We start from the raw sequence: 11,734 nt of genomic DNA, 5'->3' as shown, positions 1-11,734 counted from the left end.
TTGTCAATCTCTGCCTTAAATACATTAATTGACCTGGCCTCCACAACCACCTGTGGCAACAAATTTCACTGATTTTACCCCCCCCCCCCCCACCCCTCTGGCTGAAGAAATTCCTCTGCATCTCTGTTCTAAGTGGACACCTTCAATCCTGAAGTTGTGGCCCTCTGGTCCTAGGACTCTCCCACCGTGGGAAACAACCTTTCTACATCTACTCTGTCCACGCTTGTCAACATTAAAAATGCTTCAACAAGATCTCCCTCATTCTCCTAAATTCCAATGAATACAGGACAAGAGCTGTCAAACCCTTTCATTTCAGGAATCATCCTGGTTGTCCTCCTCTGAACCCTCTCCCATGTCAGCACATCCTTTCTTCAATGAGGAGCCCAAAACTGCTTACGATACCCCAGGTGAGTCTCACCAGGATCTTATAAAGCCTCCATATCACCTCCCTGCTTTGATATTCTATTCCCCCTGAAATGAACACCAGCAACGCATTTGCCTTCTTCATCACCGACTCGCCCTGCAAGTTTGCCGTCAGGCTGTGCTGCATGAGGGCTCCCTGGTCCCTTTACATCTAGGAATTTTCAATTTTTCTCCCCATTTTAGAAATATTCTGCCCATTTATTTTTTCTACCGAAGTGCATGACCATACACTCTCCGACTCTAGATTTAATTTGCTACTTCTCCTCATCTGTCTGTCCTGCAGCCTCCGTGTTTCCTCCACAGAACCTGCTCCTCCACCCACTTCATATCATCCAAATCATTAACATACAGCATCAAAGAAGTGGCCCCAACACCAACCCCCTGAGGAAAACCACAAGCAAATGGCAGCCACACCCGGTGGAGGAGAGGGGTGGGTCGCTCGTGGATCTCCTGGTCGGTTTGTCCCTGGCCCTGTTCCTGGGTCCAGGCAGCAGGCAGTCAAGAGTTTGGCCTGGGCTGACTGCCCAATCTTCCAGGGTTGCCCCTCATTCTTACCTGCCCCTGGAGAAGGAGCACACAATGTCCATGGTATAGTGGGGGTTTTCCGAGACTGGTGGGTGTCACAGGGGCTCGAGTGTGTTCTGAATGGTGTTGACCGAGTCATCATTTGAACGGGTAAATAGTGTGTAACTCAAATACTCTAATATTGCATTAATATGGTTTCTTGTAATCGCTGAATAAACTACCTTTTGGGGGAGATGGTTGGTGTAGCAGTTAGTGCAACACTGTTTCAGCGCCAGTGATCGGAACCGGTGTTCAAAGGCCGCACCATCTGTAAGGAGTTTGTACATTCTCTCCGTGTCTGCGTGGTCTTTCCCCGGGGGCTCCGGTTTCCTCCCGCTGTTCAAAATGTTCCAGGAGTGAAGGTTAATTCGGCAGCATGGACTCGTGGGCCGAAAGGGCCTGTTGCTGTGCTGTACGTCTAAATTTACATTAAAATGTAAAATTTAAATTTAAAAAATTAAATTAAAACAATTTAAATTAAATTTTACATTTTAAAAGAAATAAAAGCATCTGGCAGCCAATCCGAGTGTCACCCAGACCTGGTTCACTGGGAAATGTATTACAAAATAAAATAATATCTAACAAGCCAGAACCTCCCCACCAGCTCTCACATTCCCCCCACCCCCACCTCTTCCTGCAGAAAATCTCTCCTGAGCTGGACGAGTTTTTCCAGCGACTGAGAAGAAGGTGAAGATTGGTGTCGTGGGCGGCTCGGATTACACCAAGATAGCGGAGCAGCTTGGGGAAGGAGAAGAAGGTGAGGCAGAGACTGTGGGACAGGGTGTGGGTTAGGAGGCTGCGGGAGTCTCGGACCCGAGCTGGTGATCCGGGGGGGTGGGGGGGGGACGGGACCCAGCCGTCAGTGCCCAAAGCCATTCTCTTTGGCCTTTGCAGTCATTCAGAAATTCGATTACCTCTTCGCTGAAAATGGAACGGTTCAGTACAGGGATGGAAAGTTCATCACCAAGGAGGTGGGTGCAAGGCTTTGCCACAGAGGTAGGGCTCACATCTTTCCACTCGGCTGCCTGCCCCAATTTCTGTTCTTCTCTCCCCTTCTTCTGGACTCTTAACCTTTCTCTCCTTCCCCAACCTTCACCTCTCACCCTTCCTCCCTCTTCTTCCTACTGTACTCTTCCTCCTCCAACTCCCCTTTTCGCCACCTTTTCCCTCCCCCACCTATCTACCTGCCTGATTTCTCACCTGGCTCTTCCTGACCCACCTCCTCCCCTTCCCCCTCCTGACCTCCCCTTCACCCTTCTACTCTGAACATAACCTAACCTTGCTCCTCCTTGTCTACACCGCTCCCTCGCGTTCCTTCCTCCTCCCCCCACCCCTTCTCCTCCTCCCCCCCACCCCTTCTCCTCCTCCCCCCACCCCTTCTCCCTCCTCCCCCCACCCCTTCTCCTCCTCCCCCACCCCTTCTCTCCTCCCCCCACCCCTTCTCCTCCTCCCCCCACCCCTTCTCCTCCTCCCCCCACCCCTTCTCCTCCTCCCCCCCACCCCTTCTCCTCCCTCCCCCACCCTTCTCCTCCTCCCCCCACCCCTTCCTCTCCTCCCCCACCCCTTCTCCTCCTCCCCCCCACCCCTTCTCCTCCTCCCCCACCCTTCTCCTCCTCCCCCACCTCTTCTCTCCTCCTCCCCCCACCCCTTCTCCTCCTCCCCCCACCCCTTCCTCCTCCCCCCACCCTTCTCCTCCTCCCCCCCCACCCCTTCTCCCTCCTCCCCCCACACTTCTCCCTCCTCCCCCCCCAACCCCTTCTCCTCCTCCCCCCCCACCCCTTCCCTCCTCCTCCCCCACCCTTCTCCTCCTCCCCCCACCCCTCTCCTCCTCCCCCACCCCTTCTCCTCCTCCCCCCACCCCTTCTCCCTCCTCCCCCCACCCCTTCTCCTCCTCCCCCCACCCCTTCTCCTCCTCCCCCCACCCATCTCCTCCTCCCCCCACCCCTTCTCCTCCTCCCCCCACCCCTTCTCCTCCTCCCCCCACCCCTTCTCCCCCCCCCCCCCCTTCTCCTCCACCCCCCACCCCATCTCCTCCTCCCCCCACCCCTCTCCTCCCCCCCCACCCCTTCTCCTCTCCCCCCCACCCCTTCTCCTCCTCCCCCCACCCCTCTCCTCCTCCCCCACCCCACTCCTCCCCCCCCACCCCTTCACCTCCTCCCCCCACCCCAACCCACCACCCCCCACCCCTTCACCTCCTCCCCCCACCCCTTCACCACCCCCCCCACCACCTCTCCCCCCCCCCCTTCTCCTCCTCCCCCCACCCCTCACCCCCCCCAACCCCTTCTCCCCCCCCCCACCCCTTCTCCTCCCCCCCCACCCCTTTCACCCCCCCCCCCCAAACCTTCTCCTCCCCCACACCCTTCTCCACCCCCCAACACCCCCCTCCTCCACCACCCACCCCAACTCCTCCCCCCCACACCACCCCCCCCCCACACCACCACCCCCCCCACCCCTTCCACCCCCCCCCACACCTACCACCTCCCCCCCACCCCTTCCCTCCTCCCCAACACCCTCCCACCCCCCCCAACCCCTCCCTCACCCCCACCCCTTCACCTCCTCCCCCCACCCCTTCTCCTCCTCCCCCCCCAACCTTCCCCCCCCCCAAACCCTCCCCCCCCCACCACCCACACCCCCCCCAACCCCATCCCCCCCCCACCCCTACACACCCCCCCCACCCCTCTCCACCACCCCCCACCCCAACACCACCACCCCCCACCCCTTCACCACCTCCCCCCCCACCCCTCACCACCATCCCCCCACCCCTTCTCCACCTCCCCCCACCCCAACTCCCTCCTCCCCCCACCCCTCTCCTCCTACCCCCCACCCCTTCACCCCCCCCCCCAACACCTCTCCCCTCCCCCCAACCACTTCTCCCCTCCCCCCCACCCCTTCTCCACCTCCCCCACCCCTTCTCCACCACCCCCACCCCAACCCCCTCCCACCTCACCACCACCCCTTCTCCTCCCCCACCCCATCTCCTCCCCCCAACCCATCTCCCCCTCCCCCCCACCCCCTTCACCTCCACCCCCCCACCCCTTCTCCTCCTCCCCCCCAACACCTTCACCTCCCCCCCCCACCCTTCCCTCCTACCCCCCACCCCTTACCTCCTCCCCCCCACACCTTCTCCTCCTCCCCCCCACCCCTTCTCCTCCTCCCCCCCACACCATTCTAATCCTACCTCCCCCCCCCACCCTACTCCCCACCCCCCACCCCTTCTCCCCCACCCCCCCCACCCCTTCTCCTCCCCCCCCACCCCCTTCTCCTCCTCCCCCCCCACCCCTTCTCCTCCTCCCCCCCACCCCTTCTCCTCCTCCCCCCCACCCCTTCTCCCCTCCCCCCCACCCCTTCTCCTCCTCCCCCCCCACCCCTTCTCCTCCTCCCCCCCCACCCCTTCCCTCCTCCCCCCACCCCTTCTCCTCCTCCCCCCCACCCCTTCTCCTCCTCCCCCCCACCCCTTCTCCTCCCCCCCACCCCTTCCCTCCTCCCCCCCACCCCTTCTCCTCCTCCCCCCACCCCTTCTCCTCCTCCCCCCCACCCCTTCTCCTCCTCCCCCCCACCCCTTCTCTCCTCCCCCCACCCCTTCTCCTCCTCCCCCCCACCCCTTCTCCTCCTCCCCCCCCACCCTTCTCCTCCTCCCCCCACCCCTTCTCCTCCTCCCCCCCCACCCCTTCTCCTCCTCCCCCCCACCCCTTCTCCTCCTCCCCCCACCCCTTCTCCTCCTCCCCCCCACCCCTTCTCCTCCTCCCCCCCACCCCTTCTCCTCCTCCCCCCACCCCTTCTCCTCCTCCCCCCCACCCCTTCTCCTCCTCCCCCCCACCCCTTCTCCTCCTCCCCCCCACCCCTTCTCCTCCTCCCCCCCACCCCTTCTCCTCCTCCCCCCCACCCCTTCTCCTCCTCCCCCCCACCCTTCTCCTCCTCCCCCCCACCCCTTCTCCTCTCCCCCCCACCCCTTCTCCTCCTCCCCCCCACCCCTTCTCCTCCTCCCCCCCACCCCTTCTCCTCCTCCCCCCCACCCCTTCTCCTCCTCCCCCCCACCCCTTCTCCTCCTCCCCCCCACCCCTTCTCCTCCTCCCCCCCCACCCCTTCTCCTCCTCCCCCCCACCCCTTCTCCTCCTCCCCCCCACCCCTTCTCCTCCTCCCCCCCACCCCTTCTCCTCCTCCCCCCCACCCCTTCTCCTCCTCCCCCCCCACCCCTTCTCCTCCTCCCCCCCACCCCTTCTCCTCCTCCCCCCCACCCCTTCTCCTCCTCCCCCCCACCCCTTCTCCTCCTCCCCCCTCCCCCCCCACCCCTTCTCCTCCTCCCCCCACCCCTTCTCCTCCTCCCCCCCCCACCCCTTCTCCTCCTCCCCCCCACCCCTTCTCCTCCTCCCCCCCACCCCTTCTCCTCCTCCCCCCACCCCTTCCCCTCCTCCCCCCCACCCCTTCCCCTCCTCCTCCTCCCCTTCCTTTTCCCCTTCCTTAAGCCTCCTCCCCAACCTCTCACTCTTCCCCACCAATTCTCCTTGCCCTTTCTTTGCCTTTAGGCCATCCAGAACTACCTGGGTGAGGAGTTACTCCAGGACCTGATTAACTTCTGCCTCAGCTACATGTCTGACATCAGACTCCCCTGCAAAAGGTACCTGTTGTGTTGTAGTTGGGCTCAGGGTGCTGGGTGTTTGATGGTCTGCATTGGCGTGTGGATAAAGGGGATGGAGGGGGCGGGATGGTGAATGAACAGGGGGAATGACCAGGCTGGTTGCAAAGGGGGCTGATGACAGAACTGAAAGGACCATAGGACCCTGCACCATTTTCAGATTGCAGGAGGCCATTCAGCCAAACAAATCTATGCTAACTCATAGACCAAGTGGAATTCACTATTCTCTGCCAAGAAATCTCTTCTCACAATCTCCAGAATTCTCTGGGTTATGGGGATCCCTGTTCTTTGGCAGTATTTAATTTTAGTTAATTTAGACACACAGCATGGTACAAGGCCCTTCTGGCCCACGAGCTCATGCTGCCCAGTTTACACCCCAATTAACCTACAACCCTCTAAGTTTTGAGGTGGGAGGAAACAGGAGAACCTGGATGAAGCCACGCGGACACAAGGGAGAATGTGAAAACTCCTTGCAGACAGCGCCAGATTCGAACCCAGGTCACTGGTGCTGTAACAGTGTGGCGCTGACTGTGCCTGGGAGTGAAGGGAGATATATTTTGAAAGATTGGAAGTTTGCGGAAACTGTTCAGAGGAGGCAAGGCCTGGGGTTTTGAATAGGGAGGTGGGCTTGTGCTCCTGGTTTATTTGAGAGATGTGATAATGGGAAGCGAAAGGGACGAGGGCTTTGGCAGCAGAGGGCATGGCTTCCCTCTGGGGGAGGAGACCCTGTATGGCAGTGGGAGATGGGCACCATCTTCATTCTGTTTCGTCAGCCAGCTGTGGATACCGTAGGGGCTGTGTAGGGGTGGGAAGGGTGAGAAGACCAGGTACCATGGAGGTGGGAGTTCTGGGGGAACACCAGCTGACTGGGAGAGGGGAGGAGGTGGTGTGAGGTGGTGTCAGAACTTGCAAAAATGGTGGTGGATCCATACGATCAGTGGTTCCTGGGGCAATGATGGGGCTTTGTAACCTGCATTATTTTGATCTCTAGATCAGCCATTCACAACTGGGGGATCTGGTTTCCTCCCACCATTCAAAATGTACTGGGAGTTGTGGGTCAGTTGGGTGTAATTGGGCAGCTGGGACTGGTGGCTGAAAGGGCCTTTTACCGTTCTGTACATCTACATTTTTTTACAAATTATGTAGTCGGTAGGAGAAAAATATGGAAGAAATGAAAACGTGATTACTTCACGGTGATGGGAACCCAGAAACTTTGGGCAGAGTCGTGGTGGGGCTGTAGCCAAAAGACTGATGATCCTGGAATCATGTCCAATCCTAACCCACAAGTAGTGACCTGGCCTGCCCCTGCTTGGATCTGATTGAGATACAGCATGAAAACAGGCCCTTCAGCCCATCAGTTTATGCTGACCATCAGCACCCATTCCCACCCCCCCCCCCCAATTCCCCCCTCTCATTCCCCATTGACAGGTATTTGATGAGTCAGGGCAACGCGTTATGGGAGAAGGCCGGGGAGTGGAGGATGGATCAGCTCATAATAGAATGGCGAAGCAAACTGGGCCAATTGGCCTCATTCTGCTCCTCTATCTTGTGATCTTGCATTTCTGGTTGCAGGAAAATGCTAAGAGGGGGAACAGGATTGCTGGCATAGAATTGATGGGTCAAATAGCCTCCCTGCACCCTGTGAGGTGAAGTAACATGAACCATTGTGTTGCAGGGGCACTTTCATCGAGTTTCGGAACGGCATGTTGAACATCTGTCCTGTCGGCAGGAGCTGCTCCTTGGCAGAGCGTCTCGAATTCTCGCGGATTGACCAGGTAACCCTGGAACGCTGACGTGGAGGGATCACCAATTCACTCTTCTACTGTTGGTGAGGAGGAGAGTGATTATTTTTCCCGGGGGATGGGAGTGAGTAGATCCCTCCAGCTGTCCTGCCCTTGCATTGTACCACCTCTGACCTTTTCTATAATTGTTCCCATTAATAAATCTTGGACAAAGCATCTGTTCATTCTGGTCCCTTGTTGGACTCTTTGTTTTAGGTGGTTATTGGAGACAGACTGAAAGATGAGAGGGTTGACCTATCAGCCAGCAAGAGAAGTGTTCGATCCATATCCTTGGGAGGGGCAATCTTATTGAAACGTATGATCATAGGGGGCATGTGAAAAGTAGATGTGGGAGACTCTCAAACGAGAGGACATAGATCAGTGTTCTCAACCTTGTTCTTTCCACTCACATCCCGCCTTAAGCAATCCCTGTGCCATCGGTGCTCTGTGATTAGTAAGGGATTGCTTAAGGTCGGATGTGAGTGGGAAGGGAAGGTTGAGAACCACTGCTCTTGACTCAATTGTTACTGAAATATTTTGCTTGAGAAAAATTGTCATTGGCCCATTTCCTTTGGAGTTCTGAAACTGCACATAACGAGTCAATGAGGACGATTAAAACAACGGTGATTCTCAACCTTCCCTTCCCACTCACATCCCACCTTAAGCAATCCCTTACTCATCACAGAGCACTGATAGCATAGGGATTAGTTAAAGTGGGATGTGAATGAAAACAACAAGGTTGAGAAATGGGCTAAACCAAGGTCTGGTTCCTGGGTCAGGCAGGAGACCCCTTGCCGCCACTGACGATGAGAATGAGTTTATTGATGTACACTCTGCAATATTACAAATTCAGCAAAACTCTTAACTCGATGCTTCCGAACAGGGACTTCATTCTTAAAAAATATATATATAATATTTATTAAATTAAAAGAGATAGATATTAAATATTCGCAATTACCATTGTATAAGAAAAAATGGGGTTACCAGAGTGCTGGTATATTGGGGAGCAGTTTGTGACTAGTGTAACAAGAGGTAAACTAATCAAAGACTTATCCCCATTTCTCGACCAACAGTTGCTACTCAATTCAAGGTTCATCACTGCATTTTGTGGGATCTTGCTCTGCGAAAATTGGCTGCTGTGTTTCTACAGGGTAACAGTGGCCACAATTCACAGGCACCTCATTGACTGGACAGACTTTGGAGGTGCTGAGGCTTTGAAGGAAGGTGAACTTGGCCTTGGGGGGTGGTGCCAGATGCAAGTGGGCTAGAGGCTTCGTTAATCTTCACCTTTCCCTCCTCTCCTACCAAAGAAGGAAAAGATCAGAGAGAAGTTTGTGGCAGCTTTGCAGAAGGAGTTCAGCGGGAAAGGGCTGAACTGTACAAGAGGCAAGTAAGCAACACGTGTGCGTCCGCACGCACCAGTGGACCTGAGTGTGCGTGAGTCTCTGAGTGTGTCTGTGGGAGAGTGTCAGTATACCTGCATGGGCGAGTGTGTGTCTCCATGTAAATGTGTCAGTGGATCTGCAAGGCTGTGTTTGTGTGGGTGTGTCAGTTTACCTCCATGTGCGAATGTGTGCATGTAACCTGCGTGTCTGCCTGTGAGTGGACAGGTGAGTCTGAGTGAGGGTACATGTATGGCTTGAGAGCCTGTATCTACTTTAATCACATGTGTGATTCAAGGTTGCGGCCAATATACTGTGCAGGATGAAGTGAAAGGGCTTGGTAATGCCTATGTAGCATCTACTATCTTCCGCTCATTGATCCTCTTGGTTGCCACATCAAAACACAAATAAATGGGTGATCACCATTCATTACTTGCCTTTCGCAATGCTGATCAAACCCTCTCCCATAACTTTCTCCCCATTGATGTCTGACTGGAATGGACAAGGCAGAGAAGGATGCTGACATCAGTGCAGTGGTAGCACAGGCAGAGTGGGCCAAACGGCCTCCATCTGAGCAGTAACAGGGACATACTTGCATTCCGTAGAAGAACCAGGTCCATAGCATTGGACGGCAATGAAATGTGATTCTGGGTGATGACTCCACAATTCGAGTCATAATTATTTTCTCTCCATCCCCCTTTCACTTTCTCTCCCCCTCCCCTCTCGCTTCCCCCCTCCCCTCTCGCTTCCCCCCTCCCCTCTCGCTTCCCCCCCTCCCCTCTCGCTTCCCCCCCTCCCTCTCGCTTCCCCCCTCCCCTCTCGCTTCCCCCCTCCCCTCTCGCTTCCCCCCTCCCCCTCTCGCTTCCCCCCACCCCTCTCGCTTCCCCCCACCCCTCTCGCTTCCCCCCACCCCTCTCGCTTCCCCCCTCCCCTCTCGCTTCCCCCCTCCCCTCTCGCTTCCCCCTCCCCTCTCGCTTCCCCCCCTCCCCTCCCCTCTCGCTTCCTCCGCACCCCTGGTCCAGGAGGCATGATCAGCTTTGACATCTATCCCGAGGGTTGGGACAAACGTTACTGCCTGGATATCTTGGAAAAGGATGGAATTAAAACGATCCACTTCTTCGGCAATGAGACTGATCCGGTGAGGAGCACTGGGAGGGGGGGTCAGGATATCTTCCACTGTGTGGAGGGGTTATGAGATGATTGAAAGGTGAAGTATGAATGAGGGGTTGGGGATTGATAAATGGATTGGGGGAAATTAAAGGGTTGAGGGGTCAGGGACAGATGAGGCTTGGGGGTTGGTCATGGGACTGCTGGAAGATGGAGCTGATGGTCAAGAGATGGTGGTGGGTTGTGGGCTGACGCAGTGTGGCCAGCGGTTGATCGGTGGCTGGCGATGCAGTTGATGGCCACACGTTTAGTCAGTCCCGTGCAGGACTGAGACCCTGCATATTTCTAGTGTTCAATGTCTGTCCATGAAGAATTTACCAGGATGAGAGGGACTGGCTTGGAAAGCTGTGCCTGCGATGGGGACTCTCCCCCTCCGTGAATGCTGAACCAATGCTGCAGTTAGAGGACAATTCTTGTGGTCTCATAAGCACACTGTGGTAGGGGAAAGAGCAGGACATGATCCATGGGTCATTTTGGTGACATATCACCAGGATTAATGCTGGGCCTTTATCGCATTGTGGTTAATTTAAATTTCGACATTCAGCATGGTAACAGGCCCTTCTGGCCCACAAGCCTGTGCCACCCAATTACAGGTATTCCCTGCCTTATAAATACTCGAATTATAAAAATTCGCTTTTACAAAAGGATTTGAATGGGTTTTCGCTTTTACAAAAATGGCCTCTAACAGTAGTGGATGGTCTTCACTTTATGCCATTCGGCTTGCGCAAGGTTTCACAGGAACGCCCTCGTTTCGTAAAGCGGGGCGTACACGTGCACCCAATTGGTCAACAACCCCTGTGCATTTTTTGAAGGATGGGAGCACCCAGACGAAATCCATACAGGTCACGGGGAGAACAGACGCACTCCTTATGGACAGCGCTGGATTTGAACCCCGGTCCTGATCACTGGAGCTGAAACAACGTTGTGCTAACCATGCTGCCCTAATTGACCCTGTTCTGTTTTGATCGCAGGGTGGAAACGACCATGAGATCTTCCATGACCCCAGACAATTGGATACACTGTGGTGTCACCGGAACATACGGTCAGATTGTGCCAAGAGCTCTTCCTGCATGAATGAGCCACGCATGACTTGGTGCACACCTGACTGGAGACGGGTCTCCTTGGCCCAAGGGGGTGATGTTGGCTGCACTGAATTGTGGGCCATGGCCCTGTGTTACCCTTGAACTTCCACATCCGCATGCAAAGGCAACGCTACTTGATTTATTTGCCACTTGCCCACAGTCAGGTCTAGTTTTCGTTTTGCCAGCCGAGCTGCCACTGGAGCTGGGCGAGATTGTGTTCTCCCCAGCACCATCTCATGGTAACTGTCACTGTATTGTGATGTATCTGTGCAGGAAGCATTGGCAAAGCCGGCCTCAAGGCTGTGTGTTGACAGAAACCGCGGCCCAAAATATTGTGACAGACGTGAATTTATTCGCTTGGTGGGAAGGAAAGAAATAAAGAATATTTTTTAACTCAACATTGAGAGCGTGCAGTAGGTTCCTGGTGCACTGGTTCGGTACAGACTAGAAGGGCCCTGTTTCTGTGCTGTAATGGTCTATGGTTCCTTGATATTCTGGGCGTGTTGGGCAAGTACTGCGTGCTGGTCCCTGCGGGCTGAACAATTACAGGGACCATGGTGGGGCAATGCCAGTCGAGCCACTGCCTCTCCGCTCCAGAGACCCAGGTTCAACCCTGACCGCGGCCATAGTCCCCTCTGGACTTCTTCCCACATGCCCAAAGAAACCAACAGATTCCTCTTCACCCAGTAGAATTTATTTCTC

General features: G+C 56.0%; 1 protein-coding gene across 1 annotated transcript in view; it reads left to right on the top strand.

The window, feature by feature from the left end:
* Positions 1–11,122, top strand: part of LOC138749033 (phosphomannomutase 1) — a 16,896-nt gene extending 5,774 nt beyond the window's left edge. Inside the window, 9 exon segments of the mRNA XM_069910061.1 lie at positions 1,628–1,667; positions 1,670–1,744; positions 1,882–1,958; positions 5,511–5,602; positions 7,296–7,395; positions 8,712–8,787; positions 9,806–9,921; positions 10,922–10,952; positions 10,955–11,122. Of these exon segments, the coding sequence (XP_069766162.1) occupies positions 1,628–1,667; positions 1,670–1,744; positions 1,882–1,958; positions 5,511–5,602; positions 7,296–7,395; positions 8,712–8,787; positions 9,806–9,921; positions 10,922–10,952; positions 10,955–11,028 (681 nt within the window). The 3' untranslated portion in view covers positions 11,029–11,122.
* The last annotated feature ends 612 nt before the right edge of the window (positions 11,123–11,734 follow it).

Source organism: Narcine bancroftii, chromosome 13, assembly GCF_036971445.1.
Source record: "Narcine bancroftii isolate sNarBan1 chromosome 13, sNarBan1.hap1, whole genome shotgun sequence".
NCBI classification, from domain to species: Eukaryota; Metazoa; Chordata; class Chondrichthyes; order Torpediniformes; family Narcinidae; genus Narcine; species Narcine bancroftii.
Note: the sequence above shows the minus strand (reverse complement) of the source record. Positions and strands in the feature narration are given on the sequence as shown.